This window comes from Leucoraja erinacea, chromosome 26 (genome assembly GCF_028641065.1).
Source record: "Leucoraja erinacea ecotype New England chromosome 26, Leri_hhj_1, whole genome shotgun sequence".
NCBI lineage: Eukaryota > Metazoa > Chordata > Chondrichthyes > Rajiformes > Rajidae > Leucoraja > Leucoraja erinaceus.
Window position 1 is genome coordinate 26,905,028 of NC_073402.1, and position 23,792 is coordinate 26,928,819.

General features: G+C 45.0%; 1 protein-coding gene across 1 annotated transcript in view; it reads right to left on the minus strand.

The window, feature by feature from the left end:
* Nucleotides 1–150: 150 nt before the first annotated feature.
* LOC129709871 (high mobility group nucleosome-binding domain-containing protein 5-like) overlaps nucleotides 151–23,792 on the minus strand; it is a 29,424-nt gene continuing 5,782 nt past the window's right edge. Inside the window, exons 3-5 of the mRNA XM_055656505.1 lie at nucleotides 15,672–16,022; nucleotides 5,925–5,997; nucleotides 151–1,033 (exon numbers count right to left, since the gene is read on the minus strand). Of these exons, the coding sequence (XP_055512480.1) occupies nucleotides 765–1,033; nucleotides 5,925–5,997; nucleotides 15,672–16,022 (693 nt within the window). The 3' untranslated portion in view covers nucleotides 151–764. The remainder of the gene's footprint in view (nucleotides 1,034–5,924; nucleotides 5,998–15,671; nucleotides 16,023–23,792) is intronic.

Here is a 23,792-nt window from a genome sequence, read left to right on the forward strand (position 1 = left end):
GCGGTAAGCTCGGGAAGACTCAAGAAGATTTTTCAACATGTAGAAAAATGTCCACGAGAGCCCTGAGTACCTACAAGCGGCCATTACCGTAAATCTCCGAGTTCAGATCAGGGCAAAACTCGGGAAGAACTCTTGAATGAACTCGTACAGTGGGACAGGGCTATAAAATGGATGCCGTGTAGAATCTAACATGACAAAGGCACATTGAGCACAATTAGTGCTGCAAAGCCTTTCTCGGTCAATGCAATGATTTTCAAAAGCAGTGATGGACGAGTTGAACAAGCGAACAATGTGCCATATCATACCTTTCTACCCTCTGGCTCAAACTCTTTTCTAACTCTGCCTGGTGCACTCTATTAAACATAGAAAATAAGTACAGTAATGCCCCTGTCCCACTTAGGAAAACTGAACGGAAACCTCTGGAGACTTTGTGCCCCACCCAAGGTTTCTGTGTGGTTCTCGGAGGTTGCAGGTGGTTGCCGGAGGTTGCAGGTAGGGAGACTGACAAAAACCTCCGGGAACCGCACGGAAACCTTGGGTGGAGCGCAAAGTCGCCAGAGGTTTCCGTTTCCTAAGTGGGACAGGGGCATAAAGAGGCCATTTGGCCCTTTGAGCCAGCACTAAAGACTAAAGTAAGGAGTCAAGCATGATGTAAAACTAAATCAAATGCAAAAGGTTTTATTACTTGCCATAACATACTGTGTATGAGCACAAAACTTTCAGGTGGCAATTAAACATGTTATTGTTTTGGAAAGATGAATCGGTTACGGGAACTTTGTTAGCAATATACGAATGAATAAAATTATGGTGGCCCCCAACAGTGCAAACAGTGCAACGGTGATGCAGCTGACTAAACCAACAGTGACAATCAGCTCATCCACGTCAACGTCACTGAATGTGACACCCTTTTGTACATGCAAGCACCTGCCGCCTAACAGTAGAACGGCAATGACGAGTGTTAAATGAGCCACCAGTACGATAAGCACATCATGTTCCTGGTAGAAAGGAAACTTGGGCTGGGCTGTGTGGAACTCTGCAAAACAAAATAAGAGAAGGGGTGTCACGATTTATGCGGATCGTGCCAGGACTGGAGGGTCTGAGCTATCGGGAGAGGTTGAGTAGGCTGGGACACTATTCCCTGGAGTGCAGGAGGATGAGGGGGTGATCTTGTAGAGATGTGTAAAATCATGAGAGGAATAGATCGGGTAGATACACAGAGGAGGTGAATCGAGGACCAGAGGACACAGATTTACGGTTAAGGGGAAGGGGGAAAGGAATAGGAATCTGAGGAATAATATTTACACACAAAGGATGGTGCGTGTATGGAAAAAGCTGCCAGATAAGATAGTTGAGGCTGGGACTATCCCATTGTTTAAGAAACAGTTAGACAAGGTACATGGATAGGATAGGACAGGTTTGGAGGGATATGGACCAAACACAGACAGGTACATAGATACATAAAAATATAGGTGCAGGAGTAGGCCATTCTGCCCTTCGAGCCTGCACGGCCATCCAATGTGATCATGGCTGATCATCCACAATCAGTACCCTGTTCCGGCCTTCTACCCATATCCCTTGATCCCACTAGCCCTAAGAGCTCTATCTAACTTTCTTTTGAATGCATCCAGTGAATCTGCCTCCACTACCTTCTGAGGCAGAGAATTCCACGAATACACAACTTACTGGGTGAAAAATGTTTTTCCTCATCTCCATTCTAAATGAGCTACCCCTTATTCTTAAACTGTGGTCCCTGGTCCTGGACTCCACCAACATCGGGAACATGTTTCCTGCATCTAGCAAGTCCAATCCCATAATAATGTTATATATTTCTATAAGAACCCCTCTCATTCTTCTAAATTCCTAGACCCTAAATTCCAGGGACTAGTGTAGCTGGGACATGTTGGCCGGTATGGGCGTTGGGTCGAAGGGCCTGTTTCCACCCTGTAACTCTATGTAATTTAGCCAAACACAGCAATTAGCTTTCAAATCTTAAGTATGCAGCTGAATGGGACCTTTATTTGAAATACTTTGCCTGAATGGAATTGCAGTAGTTAATGCTTAGCATGCAGCTTCACAAGCTAGAATTTCACTGAGTGATTAGTAACCTTTAATTTACATTCAATTATGTTGATTGAAAGAAGATAACCTTTGTTCTACTCTGAGGAGTTTTAATCTTCGTTTGAATTGTATGTCTAAACAAATTTGCTATTAAAACTAAGAGTCTTGTTTGTGATTGAGCATTAAGAAAAGAATGTTCAACTTTCTTGATTGGTAAGGATGTTTCTGGATTCGTCAGGGTGTCAAACGTTTAGACTGAGCTGTCCTCCGCTTACGGCCCTCAACAACAACAACAACTGGCTACAGCGCCTGGAGGGCGTTACATAACCTCTCCTGCCTCAAACGCAAGAAGAAGAAGGTTACAGGGAGAAGACAGAAGAATGGGGTTGTTGGGGGAAAAAATAGATTGGCCATGTTCGAATGGTGGAATAGACTCGTTGGGCCGGATTGCCAAATTCTGCTTCTATGACTTATGGTCTGGAACTTCTCACTGAATATGTAAGAATTTGTGACAACTGTCACCACAATAGTTTAATGCACCCTCTGCTGAATGAAACGGACTGAACATACAACAATACAGTAGAAAGAAGGAACTACAAATGGCGTTTTACAAACCAAGACACAATGCTGGAGTAATTCTGCGGGCCAGGGAGAATATGGAGAGGTGATGTTTTTGGTCAGGACCCTTCTTCAGACTCATGGGGGGGGGGGGGGAGCGATGGGTGGAAAAACAGGACAAAGATACAAGATACATTTATTTGTCACATGCACCAATTGGTACAGTGAAATGTGTTGTCACCATACAGCCATATGAATAATAAAGAGCACAGAACACGATCGACTTTAACACCGACATCCCCACACAGCGGCATTCAAAATCTCCCACAAACCTGGCAAGAAACAGGTTGATGGAGGTGGGGAGGGTTTTTTGATAGGACGATGGTTGGGCAAAGGATGGAGATGAAAAGAGACAAGGTGTGAGACAAAAGGATTGAAGAGTTGTGAATTGTGAAGCTAGAGGAAGGAATGGAGGTGGAGGGGAGAAATAGGTGGAGGCCCAGGTGAGGCCCAGTGGAAGTGGGTGGAGGTTACATGGGAGAAGGGAGGGTTATGTAGTTACCTAAAATTGAAGAATTCAATGTTCATACCATTGGGTTGTAGCCTACCCAACAATACAACCCTCAGGGCCACAACTTCCATGCTGTACATGATGCCAAGTTAAACTAATCCTCTTTGCCTGCATGTGATCCACATCCCTCAATTGCATATCCATGTGCCTATCTAAAATCCTCCTAAACACTACTATCATATCTGCATCCATCAGCACCCCTGGAAGCCCAGTCTAGGCCCCCCCCCCCCCCCCCTTTATATAAAAACAAACATGGCCCGCACATCTCCTTTAATCTTTGCCCCTTCCACCTTTAAAACTATGCTCTAGTGGTTGACATTTCCATTGTGTGTGTGGGGGAGGATGGAAGGTTCTAACTGTCTACCCTATCAATGCCTCTCATAATTTTATAAATTCCTCTATTAGGTCCTGTTTACGGCCCCCTCCTTCCTCAGCCTCTCATACCCAAGAGAAAACACTAAAAGAGACTACATGCAATCTCTGGCAAAATAAAATGTCCACCTGGTGCTTGGGTGTTTCCACTCGGTAGTGACTTCTCTCCTGTCATCCTCTTCCTTTGGTTCTGAATTATGCACCCACTCCCCAAATGCATCGGGCCTTTGACTAAATGGTTATCTATCTACTATATTGCAGTGAGCTATTCATTCTCATCACTCTGTCTTTGAGATTTGATGCTGTGGCCGGGGTGGGAGATTGCAACCTTCACGTGGTCCGCCCTGTTTTGACTAATGCAATCAACCCGACGTGCACAATCAAATAGAACAAGTTGTCCTACAACTTTAGGCTGTCCACTCCATACACCACCAGAAGAAGAAGATGCTGCAGCCCATTTGGCTTCATACTTTTTTGTTGCTGGAATTGCTTACATGTGTAAATTATTTCTCTATATTCACACCACTGAGCAATTTAATAAATATTCAATGCCATGAGTGCCTAGTACTGTATTTATTGAAGAAGGCAGACCCAGCCTCCTGAAACTTTCCTCTATTCTGGTTGATAGATTTATTCTGCATTTTCTCCGTAATATTTCGATGGTGTTTCATGCCAATCCAAATTCAACATGCACACTCCTCTGGCTGCTCTGATCAAAGCTCCATATGAATTTAACATTACGGCCCTGTTTTTTTGTATTCTATTGTTCTGGAAAGGTACTGTAAAGAAAGTAATTAACTGCAAACAGTTATATATGTAGGAAGGAACTGCAGATGTTGGTTTACGCCGAAGATAGGCAGAAAAAGATGGAGTAACACAGTGGGTCAGGCAGCATTTCCAGAGAAAAGGAATAGGAGACATTTCTTCTTCAGGCTGTCAGTGGAGAGGGAAACTAGAGGTTTGAAAGGAGTTAGGTTGGGTAAGGGGGAGGTGCAGCGAGACCTGGGTGTCCTTGTACACCAGTCACTGAAAGTTTGCGTGCAGGTACAGCAGGCAGTGAAGAAAGCTAATAGAATGTTGGCCTTCATAACAAGAGGATTTCAGTATAGGAGTAAAGAGGTTCTTCTGCAGTTGTATAGGACTATGGTAAGACCACATCTGGAGTATTGTGTACCGTTTTGGTCTCCTAATTTGAGGAAGGACATCCTTGTGATTGAGGCAGTGCAGTGTAGGTTCACGAGATTGATCACTGGGATGGTGGGACTGTCATATGAGGAAAGACTGAAAAGACTAGGCTTTTATTCACTGGTGTTTAGAAGGATGAGGGGGATCTTATAGAAACATAAAATTATAAAAGGACTGGACAAGCTAGATGCAGGAAAAATGTTCCCAATGTTGGGCGAGTCCAGAACCAGGGGCCGCAGTCTTAGAATAAAGAGGAGGCCATTTAAGACTGAGGTGAGAAAAAAAAATTTCATCCAGAGAGCTGTTAATTTATGGAATTCCCTGCCACAGAGGGCAGTGGAGGCCAAGTCACTGGATGGATTTAAGAGAGAGTTAGATAGAGCTCTACGGGCTAATGGAGTCGAGGGATATGGGGAGAAGGCAGGCACGGATTATTGATTGGGGACGATCAGCCATGATCACAATGAATGGCGGTGCTGGATCGAAGGGCCGAATGGCCTCCTCCTACACCTATTTTCTATGTGTTGGTTCTGATTTGTTCTGTACCGTTTCATACTTCTAATTTCCCTCTCGCATGACTCTCAGTCTGAAGAACGGTCTCGACCCAAAACGGCACCTCTTCCTTTTCTCCAGAGATGCTGCTGGACCCACTGAGTTGCTCCAGCATTTTGTGTGTCTGCCTTCGGTGTAAACCAGCATCTGCAGTCCCCCCCCCCCCCCCCAACACACAATGAGTTTTAAGTGTTGGGAGTAGTAATTACATGAGATGTTAAAAAAAATCAATGTGTTCAAATTGAATAAACAGATGTTTCTTTGCGACTGGTGAGTTTAGAGGTTGAAGCATGCCTGAAGGAAATTGTAAACAGTCCCTTTTCAGGTATTCATCGATATGTTTTACATATCTGAGGTCTGCTGCATAGTATGCTGTTTCGTGCTTGGGTCATAACCACATTAAGGGAATTAAGTGCTTTCTGAGTGTCAAATTACCATGAGCAGCGCACGAGATGCAAATTGCATCTGTACAAATAACATGAATAACATTATCCATTTCATTTTTCACCGGTATGTTTTTGTTCAGATATTCCGCCAGCCTAAGCACTTTATTTTTGCAGAAACCAGTCGAAATATTGTCAGAGTTTCCATGGGAATAAAAGCTTTTGTATATATTTGTGTGTGTTACCTGTCTCTGTTGGAGCAGATTCATCTATTGCAGCCATGTCTTCAGGTTCCCCCAGACTGGTGACTTCACTGACCTAAAATACACACAGATTTGTCCATGATTGGAAGCCATTGAGAAGAAGTTAAGTTGGAGTAGGTTTCATAGGTTTGTGCTCAGTCACACACAACGGAAACAGGCCCTTCAGTCCAACTCGTCCGTGCAAACCAGGGGGTTTTATCATTGAAGGTAGACACAAAATGCTGGAGTAGCTCAGCGGGTGAGGGAGTATCTATGGAGAAAAGGAATTGGCGATGTTTCGGATCGAATATTCCTTCTCTGCATAGATGCTGCCTCACCCGCTGCGTCCAGCATTTTGTGTCTACTTTCGATTTTACCAGCATTTGCAGTTCTTTCTTAAACGGTTTTATAATTGAGCTAGATAGACACAAAATGCTGGAGTAACTCAGCAGGACAGGTAGCATGGCTGGATAGAAGGAGTGGGTGATGTTTCGGGTTGAGACCCAGGTCTGAAGAAGTGTCTCAACCGAAAACATCCCATTCCTTCTCTCCGGAGATGCTGCCTGTCCCGCTGAGTTACTCCAGCGTTTTGTGTCTATGGTGTAAACCAGCATCTGCAGTTCTTTCCTACATGCGTATAATTGAGCAAGTTCCATTTGCCCCATACCCCTCCAACCTTTTCTTATCCAAGTATCTGTCTAAATATTTTTAAAATATCACCATCGCACCTACCCCTCCAAGCTACTTTCGGCAGCTCTTACTATTTACACACCATATTCTGTGTAAAGTAATTGCTCTTCTCGGCTTGGAATGTGTTGGTGTGGGAGCACACGCCAACATTTAATGCAAGATCATTGCAGGTACTCAATACTGCAAAAGATAACATTGACAAAGGACAAAGGACGTTTATTGTCACATACACCATTTGGTGCGGTGAAATTTGAGTTGTCATTGCAGCACACCAATAAAATAAACACAACATTATAGAATTTAACGGTAAACATAAAAACATCCCCCCACAGCGAGATCAACGTTTCCCACTGTGAGGGAAGGCAGCAAAGTTCAGTCAACCTCCTGTATGTTCACCCGTAGTTGGGGCCTATTGAGGCCTCCACAGTTGCCGCTACGGTAGCCCGATGATTCAGGCACTCTCGTCGGGTTGATGGAATTCCGGCGTAGGAAGAACGTGCTCAGCGGCTCGGAGTTCCGGAACGGCCGCTTGCATTTCAGGAAATTGCATTGGGTAGAGTGATTACGAGGTGTGAAAGGGCTTGAAAGCAAAGGTCATCGGGAGTAATGTTTGTTTGTAAAATCGTCATTACGGTTGGCAGCAAGTTGTACGACAATCGACGACAGGCTACGACACAGTTGACGTCAAGCTGCGACAATCTGGTTCAGCCGACGTCAAAATTTCCAGGTCCTCAACAGTGACAACATACGACAGCGTCTACGAAATCTGAGGACGACAGGTTGCCGTATGATGACGCAGGTCGAGGTCATGACCTTGCGTCAGCGTGCGACAGAGCGCACGACACGATAAGACACGCAGGTGTCGAGGAAAGATTTTGAACATTCCAAAACCCAGCGGCAGCAAGGAGACACCGCGCTTCATTACGTGCGTCACGCCGCAACAACTTCTTTCCAGGCTGTCGCCAAAAATGTCGCCCAAGTGGGACAGGCCCTTAAAAGTAGACGGACACAAAAAGCTGGAGTATCTCAGCGGGACAGGCAGCATCTCTGGAGAGAAGGAATGGGTGACGCTTTGGGTCAAGGCACTTCTTCAGACCACCGTCTCCAGAGATGGTGTCTGTCCCGTTGAGTTACTCCAGGTTACTGTGTCTATCTTCGGTTTAAACCAGCATCTGCAGTTACTTCCTACACATAGATTTTATGTATCCGATTTTATACAATGTTTCTCTATTACATTGAACGAGACGGTTTCCCCGATTTAGCTGTGGCCCGAGCGATAGTCATGAATCCTAGATGTTAATTTGCTTCTACACAATAAAAATTTCATATAGAAATAATGGTCCTATATGAAGTTCTCTCACTCGTGACAAAATATTTTAATACAGCATCCATAAAAGTGATGCAAGAGTGCAGAGATGGGTCTTTACTTTCCACCTGTCTGAGTCTGAATTTCCACATATTCATAAATCATAGGAGCAGAATTAGGCCATTCGGCCCATCGAGTCTACTCTGCTATTCGATCATGGCTGATCTTTCTTTCCTTCTTAACCCCATTCTCCTGCCTTTTCCCCATTATCCTCAACACCCTTATTAATAAGAATCTTGTCAATCTCCGCCTTAAAAATTACCCACATAATATTAGCAGCTCTTGCACTTTTATTTGTTAATATCTCAAGAATTGTGGCAATATTATTAAGCTGGAATTCATTCCCCTTCACAACACCAAGTCATTCAATATCACAAAATGAGTCCTATGTTTTTATCTGTTTGATCTCAGTTGAAAAGGCTATAATTACAATTACAAAGTTTACAGTTTAGTTTATTGTCACTGTTCCTGAATCTGGAGGTGTGCGTTTTAACACTTCTGTACCTTTTGCCTGATGGGAGATTGGAGAAGAAGGAGTGACCAGGGTGCGACTTGTCCTTGAGTATGTTGTTGAGGCAGCGTGAGATGTCAATGGAAGGGAGCTTTATGTCGAAACCCTTCTTCAGACTGATGTGAGGGTTGGGGTTCCCCCTCACATCAGTCTGAAGAAGGGTTTCGGCTGAGTTTCTCCAGGACTGAGTTTCTCCATTTTTGTCTACCTTCGATTTTCCAGCATCTGTAGTTCCTTCTTAAACAAAAGTTTGTTTGTGTGATGGTATGGGCTGTGTCCACAATTTGCTACTGAAGGGAGTCCTTCCAAAGATGTGGTCGTACTAAGTCCTTCCAAAGATGCCTGGCTTACCTACTCATCTAAAACTACAAGATCCGTCTTCAATCCTGCTTGGATTTTAAAAAGGACAAGCACTCATGACTAATCTTAGGATAAACTGGGGAGAAAAAAAGATGTTCTCTTTTAAAAAAAAGAATGCACTGCAGTAAGTCAGCGGCTCAGACAGCATCTCTAGGTAACATGAATACCCACAAAGGTATTCGCTGACCTGCTGAGTTACTCCAGGACATTTAGCTGTTTTTTTGCAAACCAGCATCTGCTGTTCCTTGAGTCTCCTCTCAACACTTAACAAGGGATGCAAATTGACAACTTATAAGGAACTCTTGATGTTACATTGAGCGCATGCGTAAAGCCATCCACATTTAGCTAAAAATCTACCTTGCTGTAATCTGATGAAGAAAGTTCTCCTAACCATTGTGTCCTAAGCAGAGATCACAAAAGTCTGAAGAAGGGTTTTGGCCCGAAACGTTGCCTATTTCCTTCGCTCCATGGATGCTGCCGCACCCGCTGAGTTTCTCCAGTACTTTGATCTACCTTTGATTTTCCAGCATCTGCAGTTTCTTCTTGAACATCATAAACTAGAATGTATAGAGGTGAAGTGGAAAAGATTTAATAGGAATCTGAGGAGTAGCCTTTCCGTACAAAGGATGGTGTATGTATGGAACAAGTTGCCAGAGGAAGTAGTTGAGGCAGGGACATGTTTAAGAAAGTTAGACAAGTACATGGATAGGACAGGTTTGGAATGATTATGGGCCAAACACATGCAGGTGGGACTAATGCAGTTGGGACCTGTTGGCTAGTGTGGGCAAGTTGGGCCAAAGGACCCGTTTCCAAGCTGTATCACTCTATGATGCTATGACTCTAAATCTTTAGCACTTGTACACATCTTACTGCCTATTTCTTCCAATTCCACATGAAGATTATCTTCTATGATGCCACTGAGTATTGCTCCCAACAGAAGCTATAATTATATACATAATTCTCAGAATCCTGAAGATTGACTGGAACCACTCATGAATCATACATTTATTATTGCTTCGTGTCGGCAGTATAATATATATGAACTCACCCATTGTTATTTTAATGCAGTAATTGTCATTGAAAAGAAGCAACGTTTAACAATCTGTTGATGAAGACAATGGTTTATGAACTGGAATATAATAATTCCACATAATGGAAACAGTTGTTTGACAGCATTGATCTTGTGCAGAGCAGCCAATTCACTCTGTGAGAAGTGTGTATGAAGGAACTGCAGATGCTGTTTACACCGAAGATCGACAAAATGCTGGAGAAACTCAACGGGACGGGCCGCATCTCTGGAAAGAAGAAATGGGTGACGTTTCGGGTCGAGCCTAAAGAAGAGTCTCATAGAAACATAGAAAATAGGGGCAGGAGTAGGCCATTCGGCCCTTCGAGCCTGCACCGCCATTCAATATGATCATGGCTGATCATTCAACTCAGTATCCCATCCCTGCCTTCTCTCCATACCCCCTGATCCCTTTAGCCACAAGGGCCACATCTAACTCCCTCTTAAATATAGCCAATGAACTGGCCTCAACTACCTTCTGTGGCAGAGAATTCCACAGATTCACCACTGTGAAAAATGTTTTTCTCATCTCGGTCCTAAAAGATTTCCCCCTTATCCTTAAACTGTGACCCCTTGTTCTGGACTTCCCCAATACCGGGAACAATCTTCCTGCATCTAGCTTGTCCAACCCCTTAAGAATTTTGTAAGTTTCTATAAGATCCCCCCCCCCCCCCCCCCCCCCCAGTCTTTCTTCATATGAAAGTCCTGCCAACCCAGGAATCAGTCTGGTGAACCTTCTCTGTACTCCCTCTATGGCAAGAATGTCTTTCCTCAGATTGGGAGACCAAAACTGTAGGCAATACTCCAGGTGTGGTCTCACCAAGACCCTGTACAACTGCAGTAGAACCTCCCTGCTCTTATACTCAAATCCTTTTGCCATGAATGCTAACATACCATTTGCTTTCTTCACTGCCTGCTGCACCTGCATTCCTACTTTCAATGACTGGTGTACCATAACACCCAGGTCTCGTTGCATCTCCCCTTTTCCTAATCAGCCACCATTCAGATAACAGTCTACTTTCCTGTTTTTGCCACCAAAGTGGATAACCTCACATTTATCCACATTATACTGCATCTGCCATGCATTTGCCCACTCACCCAACCTATCCAAGTCACCTTGCAGCCTCCTAGCATCCTCCTCACAGCTAACACTGCCTCCCAGCTTAGTGTCCTTCGCCTCGACTCCAAACCTCACCCATTCCTTCTCCCCAAAAATGCGATCTAGCTAGCGCATGTGTATTATTCAGGATGCGGTTTGGGCATTCTGATAAGAGATGCTGGAATGTATGGAGGCTTTCTTCTGGTCTCTGGATAATAATGAATTTCATATGGAGTTAAATGAACGACATAGTTATTACCATCTCATACACAGACAGCACCCGCAACCGGGATCGAACCCGGGTCTCCGGCACTGCATTCGCTGTAAGGCTGCAACTTACTGCTGCGCCACCGTGACTGCCCCCATCAGCAGATATTGTGAAGGATAAACCAAATCTTGTTTGTAGGTTTTAAGATGTGTCTGGATGGAGAAGAGATGGGCAGAGAGGGAGTAATTTGGGGAGGAAATTCTAGAGCTTGAGGCTGTGGCCGCTGAAGACATGAGCTTCTAAGTTAATATGTTACAGTAAAACATGGCCTCATCTTTGCGTACTGCTCCATACATACTAACCAATTGACACCGTTTTCAACCAAATGAAAAACTATCTTCAAAAGCCAATCCTTAAAAACTATAAACTAGTGAGGTTAATTAAAATATCAAAATACAGAGGGACATATCAATAAGTTTTTTAAAATTCCACATGAAGCGAATAATTAAAACTGGAAATTGCAAGCCAGATATCTTCGTAAGAAAAACTTAAATAAATTGATATATTAATAATGTTTAATATTTAAAAACACTGGCCTATGACTATTACTGCATGAAATTGACTGATTAATCTTTACTATTTTTTATCAAACATTTAATATGCATAATCTTTTTATAAAAATTAGTGAGAATTATTTGCTACCCTGTGGCTATCTTATGACTAATTGAAAAGAAGCAGAATGCTATACACAATAAATGCGAGGACATTTTCAGATCAATTTCCCTCAAATTGCTTAAGTATCTTATATTCATTTGATTTACAAATGCATTTAATCAAGAAAGACCAGTTAGGTTTCATGTCTCATTTTTACTGAATACCAAAAAAGACTATTAATGGTTCTGTGAAAAATAATTGCATTGTTATTGTATGGTAATTGTTTGTTTAATACTTTTTCTAACTTGGAAGCCAAGAGATAAATCTACTTAGTAAATATTTAGTTTCAATGAAACACTTTGCAAAGAGCCGTTATTGAGGTTTATAGATAAATCTGAAGCAAACAAAAACAGTGTTGATGTATAGATGATGTATGTGCATTAAGTGTGGCACTGAAGCAGATTGTGAATTAGAGAAGGGAACATCCATTTAATTCTATGGCATTCCAACAGTAGGTGCCAGATATAGGGAGAGATATAGGGAATTCTACTAAATAAACAGGAGATTCAATTTAATTGGGAAGCAGACCCTTCGGCCCAACTCCCCCACACCAGCCAACATGTCCCATCTACACTAGTCCCACCTGCCCACATTTAGTCCATAACCCTCCAAACCTGTCCTATCCATGTACCTGGCTAACTGGATCTTAAATGTTGAGATAATCCCTGCCTCAACTACCTCCCTGGCAGCTCGTTCCATACACCCACCACCCTCTGCGTGAAAAGGTTACCTGTCAGATACTTATTAAGTCTTTTCCCCTTCACCTTCAGGTCCTCTGGTCCTTGATTCCCCTACTAACCATATAACCATATAACAATTACAGCACGGAAACAGGCCATCTCGGCCCTACAAGTCCGTGCCGAACAATTATTTTCCCTTAGTCCCACCTGCCTGCACTCATACCATAACCCTCCATTCCCTTCTCATCCATATGCCTATCCAATTTATTTTAAAATGATACCAACGAACCTGCCTCCACCACTTCCACTGGAAGCTCATTCCACACCGCTACCACTCTCTGAGTAAAGAAGTTCCCCCTCATGTTACCCCTAAACTTCTGTCCCTTAATTCTGAAGTCATGTCCTCTTGTTTGAATCTTCCCTATTCTCAAAGGGAAAAGCTTGTCCACATCAACTCTGTCTATCCCTTTCATCGTTTTAAAGACCTCTGTCAAGTCCCCCCTTAACCTTCTGCGCTCCAGAGAATAAAGACCTAACTTATTCAACCTTTCTCTGTAATTTGGCAAGAGACACTGTGCATCTACCCGATATTCCTCTCATGATTTTACACATGATTTTCTATTGATGGGTAAACTATAAAGATCAAGAAAATGAGATATCTTGCTTGGGTAACTAAACCTTAAAATGCAGTTTGCATCAGAGAGATAAAGAGCTAATATTGTCTGTGCAGATCTGAAACACTGCAAACATTTTGATCATCCATGTGGCAGCTTGTTTGATCGTCCCTGACAGAAACACCAGAACGCAGCAGGAACTATGAAAGACTCTTTCAATTAATTTCTAAAGAGAAAAGTTGAAAGAACTTGGGAGATAAAACCCCATTGATTTTCCACCCTGTGATTCCTCCTTTCATAGGATATGAAAACATGTTTACCGTCCATTTTGTTTCTGAGTTGCTCCCAATAATCACCTTGAGGCCGACTCGCACCGTGTGGAACTTCAAAACCACAGGGTGGAATAGTTGAGATAGACACAAAATGTTGGAGTAACTCAGCAGGTTAAGCAGCAGCAACCATGGAGTCGGAGCCCTTCAGGCTGATTGTATGGGGATGGGTAAGAAAGCTGGGAGAGAGGAGGGGCAGGATAGAGCATGGCCGGTAATAGCTCACCAGAACAGGGTGGCACGGTGGCGCAGCAGTACAGTTGCTGCATTACAGTGCCAGAGACCCGGGTTCAATCCCAACTACGGGTGCTTGTCTGTACAGAGTTTGTCCAATCTCCCCCTGACCTGCGTGGGTTTTCTCCGAGATCTTCGGTTTCCTCCCACATTCCAAAGACGTACAAGTCTGTAGGCTAATTGGCTTGGTATAAGTGTAAATTGTCCCTCTTGTGTGTGTAGGATAGCGTTGATGTGCGCTGCGGACTCGGTGGGCCAAAGGGCCTGTTTCCCGCGCAGTGTCCCTTAACTAAAAAACTAAATATTCAATATTCTGTACAATAATTAAACAATAGTTTCCCACTTTTTTGACATTCTATTCCATCCTGAACATTTCTTCAGCAAATATTGGGATGAATTAATCCAAACAGTCCTACTGTTATACCATACCTACATGCAGAGACGGAAACCGCTTTCAAAACATGGAGGGGACCGAGGGTCGGGGGGGGACACTATTTCTTGCCCGCCACGTGCGCATGTGCACAGATGCGAGGCATCGGAAGCTTCAGCCGTGCGCCCTGAATTAGATTTAAAGTTTGTAACGTGAGGGGGACCGTCCCCCACCTGTGAAAACATGGAGGGGACAGGGACACGCCCCCCCCCCCCCCCCTGGCTCCCCCGGGTTTTCCGCCAATGCCTACATGAAATGTATTCAACATGAATTTTAGTATCATTTATTGATGTTGAATCCATCTTCTGCTGCTGATGTTCAGCAATATATTCATATTCTTTAAAGTATACAGCTCAGGATGTAAAGAACTGGTTTGTTATTGAACCAGAAGGTGCGGCTTTAGGGTGAGAGGGGCAAAGTTGGAAGGACATGTGTGGGGCAATAGTTTTCACACTTATCCAAGGCTCAGGTTTGTTAATTTTTTTTTTCATTACAATGGAGATTTAATCTGTCAATAATAGCAGTGGGCCAGCCGCTTAACCACTGTGTCACCCTGACAGATACGAGCGACCTGCATCATCTTCTCCCTACGATGCTAACACTGTTTATGATCAGCTAAAAATTAATGTAGAAGCAAGGAACTGCAGATGCTGGTTTACCAATAAAAGACAAGAAAGCGCTGGAGTGACTCAGCGGGCCAGGCAGCATCTCTGGAGAGAAGGAAGGATGACGTTTCGGGTTGAGACCCTTCCTCATACTGAGAGTCAGGGGAGGGGGAGATGAGAGATATGGAAGAGTAAGGTGTGAAAATGACAGATCAAAGCAGACGATGATCAAAGAAATGAAGAATCGTTCATCGGACGCTGAGGGGAAGGTGACAACGAGGTACACAAACGGTAAAATTAATCAGGAGACCAGTGAAACTGGTCAGGGAACTAGGGAGGGGGAGGGATGGAGGGAGAGGGAAAGCAAGAGTTACCTGAAGTTAGAGATATCAATATTCATACCGCTGGGTTGTAAACTGCCCTAGAGAGATTTGAGGTGCTGTGCCTCCAATTTGCGCTGGGGCTCACTCTAACAGTGGGGGAGGCCCAGGACAGAAAGGTCAGTGTGGGTAGGAAGGAACTGCAGATGCTGGTTTAACACAAAGATAGACACAAAATGCTCCGGAGTAACTCAGCGGGACAGGCAGCAACTCTGGAGAGAAGGAATGGGTGACGTTTCGGGTCCGAAACGTCACCCATTCCTTCTCTCCAGAGATGCTGCCTGTCCCGCTGAGTGAGTGACTCCAGCATTTTGTGCCTGTCAGTGTGGGGATAGGAGGGGGAGATAAAGTGTATGGCAGCTGGGAGATCGCGTAGGCCTAGGCGGACTGAGCGGAGGTGTTCCGCGAAATGATCGGGTGACATTTAACACAGGATAAAATATATTAGAATGAGAGGTACTCACAGATGTCTCGTCTTCCTCTTCCTCGCCCTCTTCCTTTCCCTCTTCCTCGCCCTCTTCCTTTCCCTCTTCCTCGCCCTCTTCCTTTCCCTCTTCCTCGCCCTCTTCCTCGCCCTCTTCCTTTCCCTCTTCCTCGCCCTCTTCCTTTCCCTCTTCCTCGCCCTCTTCCTCTCCCTCTTCCTCGCCCTCTTCCTTTCGCTCTTCCTCGCCCTCTTCCTTTCCCTCTTCCTCTCCCTCTTCCTTTCCCTCTTCCTCTTCCACTTGCACCACTGGCTTTGGTTCCTTGAACACTGCATCCTTTGCAGGGCACGTTTGTAAAGACTCACGTGATAGTTCAGTATTTATGAGCATCTCCTACACAAAAAGAACAAGAAAGATCGGATCACTTAGAGGAAGACAAAGTTCCTTTGAAGTCAGCAAACTTCGAATCGAATTGTTTTTCTAAAGTTCAAGTCAAAAGTCAAGTTTATTCGTCACATACACATACGAGATGTGCAGTGAAATGAAATTAAAAGTTCTCCTCAGTTGCGGAGATACAGAGCACGGAAGCGGGCCCTTCGGTCTACTGAGTCCGCGCGGAAAATCGATCACCCCGTACTCTCGCACTATCCTACACACTGGGGACCACTTACAACTTTGCCGATGCCAATTAACCTACAAACCCACACGTCTTTGGAGTGGGGGAGGAAACCAAGGCACCCGGGAAAACCAAAGCTGTCACAGGGAGAACGTGCAAACTCCGCACAGACAGCACTCAAGGTTAGGGTTGAACCCGGATCTCTGGCGCTTTGAGGCAGCAACTCTACCGCTGTGCCGCCCTCAGCCTTATGCTGAATGTTTTGCTTCAAGGATCTTTCCCCTGGGAAAATTATAAATTCATCAGTCAGCGAAATTCATCGGGTATACAACTCGTGTGTATTCCAATCATTTTTATACTGGTGTTCCTCTGCTCAGTAGATACGTACCAACGGTATATGAGAGGGATAGTAAGTAAGTAAGTAAGTGAGTATGTTTATTGGCCAAGTATTCACATACAAGGAATTTGTCGCGGTGCTCCGCTCACAAGTAACAACGTCTAAATAGATAGGATAGACAGTCAGAACCCTTTCCCAGGGTGGCGCTATGTCCCACACAAGAGGGCATCACTATAAGATGAATGGGGGAAGTTTAATGGAGATGTGCGGGCAAGTTTTTGTTTTACACAGAGAGTGGTTGGGGCCTGGAATACATTGCTAGGTGGCTGTAGAGGCAAGTGATAGTGGCATTTGAGAGGCCTTTCGGTAGGCACATGGAAGTGCAGTGAATATGGATGTGGAGAGGATGTTTCCACTAGTGGGAGAATCTGAGACTAGAGGTCATAGCCTCAGAATTAAAACGTTCTTTTAGTAAGAGATATTTATCTAGTCAGAGGGTGGTGAATCTGTGGGATTCTTTCCCACAGAAGGCTGTGGAGGCCAGGTCAGTGGATATTTTTAAAGCAGGGAGAGATAGATTCTTGAATAGTACAGGTGTCAGAGGTTATGGGGAGAAGGCAGGGGAATGGTGTTCAGATGGAGAGATAGATCAGCCATGATTGAATGGGGAAGTAGACTTGATGGGCGAAATTCTGCTCCCATCACGAACGACCCTATGACCTTATGAATAGACGGATATGGATCGTGTGCAGGAGCATGAGATCAGTTTAATTCGGCATCATGTTTGGCACAAACATTGTGGGCCGAAATTCCTGTGATGTACTGTTCCATTCTCTAAGATGCACGCAAAGTACCAGAACACTTGTGCCTTGAAGCTGTTCTGTCATTCACTGGGACGTTTTTTAATCTGATATTAGCTTCAGATATACTGTTCTCTCATGAGCGTTACACCCCAATGCAAATTGCTATTTCTGTCTTGTCATAAAAGCTCAGTTACTGCTGCGAATTTAATTTAATATTCAGCCTCGGAATTCGTTAGGATTATTTAAATTATTTTTGCTTAATTAAGATTCCCTCCCTTCACCCCCGCCAATAATATGCCGATCACGGTTCCTGAAAGTGGCACCAGAACCCGTACCGTCAAAGTGAGATGCAATTCAAGAAGCAAAGTTGAATTTGTCACATTTCACAGAGTCCGACTTGCCCCATGTTGGTTCAATTGGATGAATGAGAAATTCTGCGTCCAAGTGCAGCAATGTTTTTGAAGATTTATTAAAATGATGCTCGCTCCGAGTCTAGGTGAACCACATTTAAGAATCACTAGACCAAGTGCGGACCCGTTGGGTCTGCTCCCCCAACGCAGCCGTTCCCTACCCGTAGCTCCCACGGGAGATATGGTCCTCCAACTCAAGCGGCTCAGGAATCAGCAGTGCGGCTGTTTTTAAATGGCGTCTTTGAGGCGAGATGCGGGCGCCAGCAGCTGTTATGGTCGCTGGCCAGCAGGAGTCGCCAAAATGAGTGAGGGGGGGGGGAGACGGATTTTATTTAAAAAGTGTACATAAACACGACAAAATTTAATGAGGAGTGGATACATGGAATGAAAAGTGAATTCTCTGTTGAAATGGAAAAATCAGGGCGTTTCTGGTTCGGGTGTTGGCGTAGCAACGAATCAAAGGCTGGCAGCCACAAGTCAGGCAGAAACACACACAGCCAGCCGGCAACCACACAGTTTTATATATATAAAATATAGAAGATAGATAGAAGATAGATAGGTAGACAAAAAATGCTGGAGAAACTCAGCGGGTGAGGCAGCATCTATGGAGAGAAGGAATAGGCGACATTTCGGGTCAAGACCCTTCTTCAGAATCACAAAATTAAGAGTCATAGAGGGATACAGCATGGAAACAGGCCCTTCGGCCCAACTTGTCCACGCCAGCCAACGTGCTAGGAGACGTTATTGAAGTTTATAGATAAATCTGAAGCAGAAAAGTGGTAAGTTGATGTATAGGTGATGTATAAGTGCATTAAGTGTGGCACTGAAGCAGATTGTGCATTAGAGAAGGGAACATCCAATTAATCCTATGGCATAATGACAGTAGGTGCCAGATTTAGGGAGAGATATAGGAAATTCTACTAAATTAACAGGAGAGTCAATTTGATTGGGAATTGGCATCTATGAGAGTCACAGAGTGATACAGCGTGGAAACAGGCCCTTTGGCCCACTCCGGCCAACATGTCCCACCTACAATAGTCCCACCTGCCGGCGCTTGGTCCATATCCCTCCAAACCTCTCCTATCAACTCAAGTATCCTTTATTGTCATTCAGACTTTTCAGTCTGAATGAAATTTTGTGCCTTGCAGTCATAACATAGAATCAAAATAACAAAACACACAATAAACACAGATTTAACATCCATGTACCTGTGGCGCCTTCACGCCCACGTTGGTTTTGCATACAGCCCGTCACCACTGGCGACTCACCAGCAGCCTCACGAGAAGGCCCAGCCACAAGCAAAGATCACAAGAGCTCAATAACAACTCCACGGTCAGATGCACTAATTGGCCTTATCTACACATGGGTTATGATTGGTGAGAATGTAGGTAAAAGGGGCTTCTGGAATAAACGTGGCACAAGGAGTCTGGCTCAGCTGAAGGGCCCGCCCCACTTTCACGACTTAATTCGCGACCTTTTTTACTCGTGGACAATTTTCATCAGGCTAGAAAAACGCCCCGACCTACTTGATGCCACGAGTACCTACGACTAGCATCACGACCTATCTACGACCTCGTGCCGACCATGCTGCGAGTACGAGTCAAGGGCAAACTCGGCAGAGGTCGTGAATTAGGTCGTGAAAGTGGAACAGGCCCTTAAGTGTCGTTTGTTCTTTGCTTTTTCTGTCGTGGGATTCAGTAGATCCTACAAACCTGTCTAATTGTTTTCTTAAACGTTGGGATAGTCCCTGCCTCCACTACTGTACCTCCTCTGGCAGCTTATTCCATACACCCACCATCCTCTGTGTGAGAAAGTTACCCCTCATATTCCTTTTCCTATTTGGTATTCTTTGTGCCACAGGACTTGCGGAAGCACCTTATCTGTGGGGATTGGAAGCGGTTTCTGACTTTAAGGGAACTGCCCAGCATATTCCACTGTTAAATTCAAAGTACCCATTGTTTTTCTGGGCGTCCATTCCTACCACATCATCGCCAAGTCCCTCATTCCTAAATCACCAAACTTCCATTCCCCTCTCCCAACTCTAGACATCTAATTGCCTGCCCAGCTGATTTCCCTATTCCCCAGGCTTTAATCTACTCATAATTCAGCCAGTCAGGCAGCATCTCTAGTGAACACGGACAGACAGCACCTCTGGAAAACATGGAAAGGTGGCACCTCTGGAGAACGTGAGAGGAATAGATCGGGTAGATGCACAGTGTGTAGGAAAGAACTCAAACTCAACTCAGCACTTCAAATCCCCCTCCCATTCCCAATCCGACCTTTCTGTCCTGGGTCTCCTACATTGCCATGGTGAGCAACAGCACCTCATATTCCGCTTGGGGAGTCTGCATCCTGCGGACATGAACATTGAATTCTCCCAATTTTGTAAGCCTTTGCTGTCTCCTCCCCTTCCTCAGCCCTCGGGCTCCTCCTCCTCCTTTTTCCTTCCTTCTCCCCGCCTCCCCCTATCAGTCTGAAGAAGGGTTTCGGCCCGAAACGTTACCTATTTCCTTCACTCCATAGATGCTGCTGCACCCGCTGAGTTTCTCCAGCATTTTTGTCTACCATGTAGGAAAGAACTGCTGGTTTAAATCGAAGGTAGGCATAAAATGCTGGAGTAACTCAGCGGGACAGGCAGCATCTCTGGAGTGAAGGAATGGGTGACGTTTCTGGTCGAGACCCTTCTTCACAGAGTCTCTTGCCCAGAGTAGGTGAATCAAGGACCAGATGACATAGGTTTAAGGTGAAGGGGAAAAGATTTAATAGGAATCTGAGGGATAACCTTTTTCACACAAAGGGTGATGGGTGTATGGAACAAACTGTCAGGGGAGGTAGCTGAGGCTGGGACTATCACAACATTTAAGGACCAGTTAGACAGGTACATGGATAGTACAGGTTTAGAGGGATATGGACCAAGTGCGGGCAGGTGGGGCTAGTGTAGCTGGGACATGTTGGATGGTATGGGCAAGTTGGGCCGAAGGGCTTGTTTCCATTTTGTATCACTCTATAACATACTGCGGTCTGGAGGAGGGTCGTGAACCAAAACATCACTTATCCACGCTCTCCGGAGATGCTGCCTGACCTGCTGACTTACTCCAGCACATGTTGTCCTTTTGCGGAGTTGTTAAATATCGTGTTTAAAAACTTGGCATCAGGTCCAGCACAGACATTGCAGGCCGAAGGGTTTGTCCCTGTGATGTTTTAAACATAAATAAGCTGCACTTCCATGAACCAAGGACTTTACTGGCATTATAAACACTCTCCTGTTCAAGAAGTTTCTCCTGAATTCCCTTTGGATTTATCTCATATTTATGAGCCGTACTCAATGAACTGAAAACAAAAACAACTTGCAGTGAGACAGAGGATAATTATCTCCCAATGTCCTAAAGCAGAACACGAACAATGAATTACTTTTTGAAGTGCAAACTAGTGTCGTGTAGGTAGCAGAGGCACATATGAGAGTGGCATTTTAGAGGCTTTTAGATGGGCGCATGGGTATGCAGAGAATGAAGGGATATGGATTGTGCAGGTGGAGGGGGATTCGTTTAGCTTGGCATCATGTTTAGTTTAGTTCAGAGATACAGCACGGAAACAGGCCCTTCGGCCCCACTGACTCTGTGCCTACCAGCAATCCCCGCACACTAACACTATCCTACACACACACACACACACTAGGGACAATTTACAATTATACCAAGCCAATTTGTCTACAAACCTGTACGTCTTTGGAGTGTGGGAGGATAACCGGAGCTCCCGGAGAAACCCACGCAGGTCACGGGGAGTAGGTACGAACTCCGTGCGGACAAGCGCCCACGGTCAGGATGGAAATTTGGGTCCCTGGAGCTGTAAAGGGCCTGTCCCACTGTACGAGGTAATTCGAGAGTTCTCCCGAGTTTCCCCCGATTCGAACTCGGAGAATTACGGTAATAGCCGCTCGTAGATACTCGGGGCTCTCGTGGACATTTTTCAACACGTTGAAAAAACTTCACGAGCTTACCGCGTTTCCCGAGTACCTGCCGTTAGCGTCACGAGCCGCTAAGAGACGTCCCGAGCTCCGACGTACCCGCTACGTACATTCTACGTACTCCATATAACCATATAACAATTACAGCACGGAAACAGGCCATCTCGGCCCTACACGCCCGTGCCGAACAAATGTTTTTTCCCCTTAGTCCCACCTGCCTGCACTCATACCATAACCCTCCATTCCCTTCTCATCCATATGCCTATCCAATTTATTTTTAAATTACCCCCACGAGTTTGATTTTTTTAAAACTCGGGAGAGCTCTTGGGTAAACTCGTACAGTGGGACAGGCCCTTAAGGCAGCAACTTGACCATTGCGCCACCGTGCCACAGTCTATAGCACAGTCATTATGGGCCGAAGGGCCTGTTTCGTTGGCGTACTTTTATATACGATGTGAATGCCGCAAGCAATGTTTGGCGGAGCAAGATCGAACGTGAGGAATTGTAGGAATGAGCGAACAAGTTATTTTTGGCAACACTAGTTGAAAGAGGATTGCGCTTGGAAGAACAGTGAAAATTCAGTCTAAATCTACAAATAAAACACAAAAATAGTTGGAACAACTAATGGACAAAATAATCACATCGCTGCATCTGGATTCACTTTGGCTTGAGGATTCTTCAGTAAAACAGCTGCTGAGGGAGACCAGGCAATTTGATCATTTTTGTTTCAATATAGCGTGAAAAAGCAATAGAAAGAAAAGCACTTCAGTCAAATTGCCAATTACTAGCTTCCTAATAAGTGTATGTAAGTAACTTATTAAAGAACAAATGAGAAACTCAAAATAATTATTTAATCTAAACACAAAGATTGTCAACAGAACACTGGAAATTTGCATTTTTATGGGGCAAACATGTTTTAAACTGACAGAGCGTAACTGAAATAAAAATCCCAGTGGGATCCCTTACATCCGTAGGAGATCAGAATGGCATAATATCTTGTAGGAAAGGCAATGATTTTAACAGTGCAACAAACCCTCCACCAAGTGTCACTATCTGCTCAGGTTCTCTACCTGCCCCCAGTGTTGCGAAGGATGGGCCTGGCGCAGATGCCACGCAGCGTGCCAGTCAGCTGGACATTGCTGCACCATCTGTCGTTCGTGGCAAGGTTCTTCCGGACCAACACCTTTGACCACAAGTCCATCAGGCGGTGGTCAGCATGGAACGTCCTGCAGGCACTGCAGGGAAATGACTCCATGGATCTTGTGGCATGGTTCCCAGAGCAGACTGCACAAAGTGTCAGCCTGGATACTGTCTCAAGTAGAGGCAACGGGGATTAACAATAAGCGGGCGGCATGGTGGCGCAGCGGTAGAGCTACTGCCTTACAGCGCCAGAGACCCGGGTTCGATCCTGACTACGGGCGCTGTCTGTACGGAGTTTGTACGTTCTCCCCGTGACCTGTATGGGTTTTCTCTGAGATCTTCGGTTTCCTCCCACACTCCAAAGACGTACAGATTTAGCTTGGAAAATGTAAAAATTGTCCCTAGTGGGTGATAGTGTTAATGTGCGGGGATCGCAGGTTGGTGCGGACCCGGCGGGCCGAATGGCCTGTTTCCGCGCTGGCCCCTTCGGCCCACCGAGTCCGCACCGACCCACGATCCCCGCACATTAACACAGTCCTACACACAATAGGGACAATTCACACACACACCGAGCCACGTAACCTGTACATCTTTGGAAGGAAACTGAAGATCTTGGAGACAAGCCATGCGGTCACGGGGAGAACGTACAAACTCCGTGCAGACAGCACCCATGGTCGGGGTCGAACCCGGGTCTCCGGCGCTGCAAGGCAGCAACTCTATCGCAACATCACCACGGCCAGCCCTCTCTCGGTGACTCAATCCTCACTACCTGACCTCAAATCCCTTCGCTACCTCTCAGCAAGATAAAAGCACATTGAAGGAAGAACGTGGCAAAGAGCGAGGGGCAGAATGGAGAAACCACAACACAGGAACACACGGCCAAGAAACAATTG